The following is a 2,088-nucleotide window of genomic DNA, read 5'->3' as shown; positions in this document are numbered from 1 at the left end:
TTTCTATATATATATATATATATATATATATATATATTGTTGGACTTGGTCACAAATTATTAAGTAATTTTAGATAATTCAAATAGTACCACTGACCCAATCCCATCAAACGTGTGAATCATATACTTAATTAATATGACCTTTTCATATACAAGTCAGGTCTTTTAACATTTCCTCCAGTCCACTACGATTCCGCGTGAATACTCTTCCTCTCTTCCTATTATATATACCCTCTTCAATCTCGGAAAAGGATCCTCTCCATTTCAAAATCCCTCCATTTCTTCCATTTAGTGCATTTTGAAGGGTAGTGTTGTCCAAAAATTTTAATAATGGCAGTGCATTAAATGCAATACCCTTCAAAATGCACTAAATGGAAGAAATGGAGGGATTTTGAAATGGAGAGGATCCTATTCCCTTCATCTCCCCCACATCCCCTCAACATTAATCTTCACCTTCAAATTCCAAGGATTAATTCCCAGGTGATCGATAATCATGGCTCTATCCACAATGATCTACAATCATCTTCCCACCACACAATATTCCACCATGACCAGGATTTCTGTAGTCCATGCCCATCAACAAGCTCTTCTGGATCCCCCAAAAACAAAACCATCAAATCCGGCATCACGCCTCGCCGAATCGCTCTCACATCTCCTCCACCTCCATCTTGAAACCCCTCCTCGGACGGAGCTTCACCAATCCATTTGGGACTCTTTTAGTGAAGAGAAACACTCCACTCCCACAACTTCTCCCAAGGAGGTGATAGCGCACAAGTGGCGTGAGATCCACCGTTCTTCAGATTGGGACAATCTTTTGGATCCTCTTTCTCCTTGGCTCCGACGAGAGGTTGTCAAATATGGAGAATTCGCACAAGCGACATACGACGCTTTTGATTTTGATTCTTTCTCCGAATATTGCGGGAGCTGCTGCTACAACCGTAAAAACTTGTTTGAGAAACTAGGCCTCACTAGAAATGGCTACAAAGTCACCAACTATATTTATGCCATGTCCCACATAGATATGCCTCAGTGGCTGGAGAGGTCACATTTGGTCAACAAGTGGAGCAAAGATTCGAACTGGATGGGCTATGTGGCGGTCAGCGATGATGAGGAGTCACGTAGGATCGGAAGGAGAGACATTGTGGTGGCGTGGCGTGGAACCGTGGCGCCCTCGGAGTGGTACGAGGATATGCAAAGGAAGTTAGAGACATTTGGGAAGAGGGATGCCAAAGTTGAACATGGGTTTCATAGTCTTTACACTAGTAAGAATGAATCTACTAGGTACAACAAAACAAGCGCCTCAGAGCAAGTGATGAAAGAAGTGACAAGGCTTGTTGAATTGTACAGGAAAAAAGGTGAACAAGTTAGCCTTACAATCACCGGTCATAGCTTGGGTGGCGCACTGGCTCTCCTCAATGCTCACGAAGCCGCATCAACCATGCCCAACCTTCCCGTCAGTGTGATTTCCTTCGGTGCGCCGAGGGTCGGCAACGTGGCTTTTCGCGATGAGCTTCAACAGCTGGGAGTTAAGACATTGAGGGTGGTGGTTAAGCAAGACATGGTCCCTCGAATGCCGGGACTTGTATTCAACGAGGGTTTACAAAAAAAATTTGATGATATCACGGGGACATTAGAATGGGTATACACCCATGTTGGAGCTGAATTGAAGCTCGATGTTCGTTCATCGCCTTACCTCAAACGAGGATTGGATTTGGCAGGGTTCCATAGCCTCGAGACATACCTTCATCTTGTCGATGGGTTTCATAGTACTAGCACAACATTTAGGTCTGATGCGAGGAGGGATGTTGCCTTAGTGAACAAGGCATGTGACATGTTGGTTGATGAGCTTAGGATCCCACGTTGTTGGTATCAATTGGCCAACAAGGGATTAGTTTGTAATGCTCATGGAAGATGGGTGAAACCAAAGAGAGATCCTGAAGACATACCTTCACCTACTAGGGAGGAAAGTGTTCATACTTTTGTAGATAGAATGCAAACACAAGATGTACTTGAATCTGTACTATGTGCCGTATAATTAAACTATAATTTTTAGTTATAAAACAAAACCTAAATTATGTTAGGACATATT

General features: G+C 43.2%; 1 protein-coding gene across 1 annotated transcript; it reads left to right on the top strand.

The window, feature by feature from the left end:
• The first annotated feature begins 492 nt into the window (after nucleotides 1-492).
• Nucleotides 493-2,034, top strand: LOC132169489 (phospholipase A1-Igamma1, chloroplastic-like). Its single transcript, XM_059580519.1, has one exon. The coding sequence runs from the start codon at nucleotides 493-495 to the stop codon at nucleotides 2,032-2,034; it is 1,542 nt and encodes a 513-aa protein (XP_059436502.1).
• The last annotated feature ends 54 nt before the right edge of the window (nucleotides 2,035-2,088 follow it).

Source organism: Corylus avellana, chromosome ca2, assembly GCF_901000735.1.
Source record: "Corylus avellana chromosome ca2, CavTom2PMs-1.0".
Lineage (NCBI taxonomy): Eukaryota > Viridiplantae > Streptophyta > Magnoliopsida > Fagales > Betulaceae > Corylus > Corylus avellana.
This window is presented reverse-complemented; position numbering and strand designations above follow the sequence as displayed.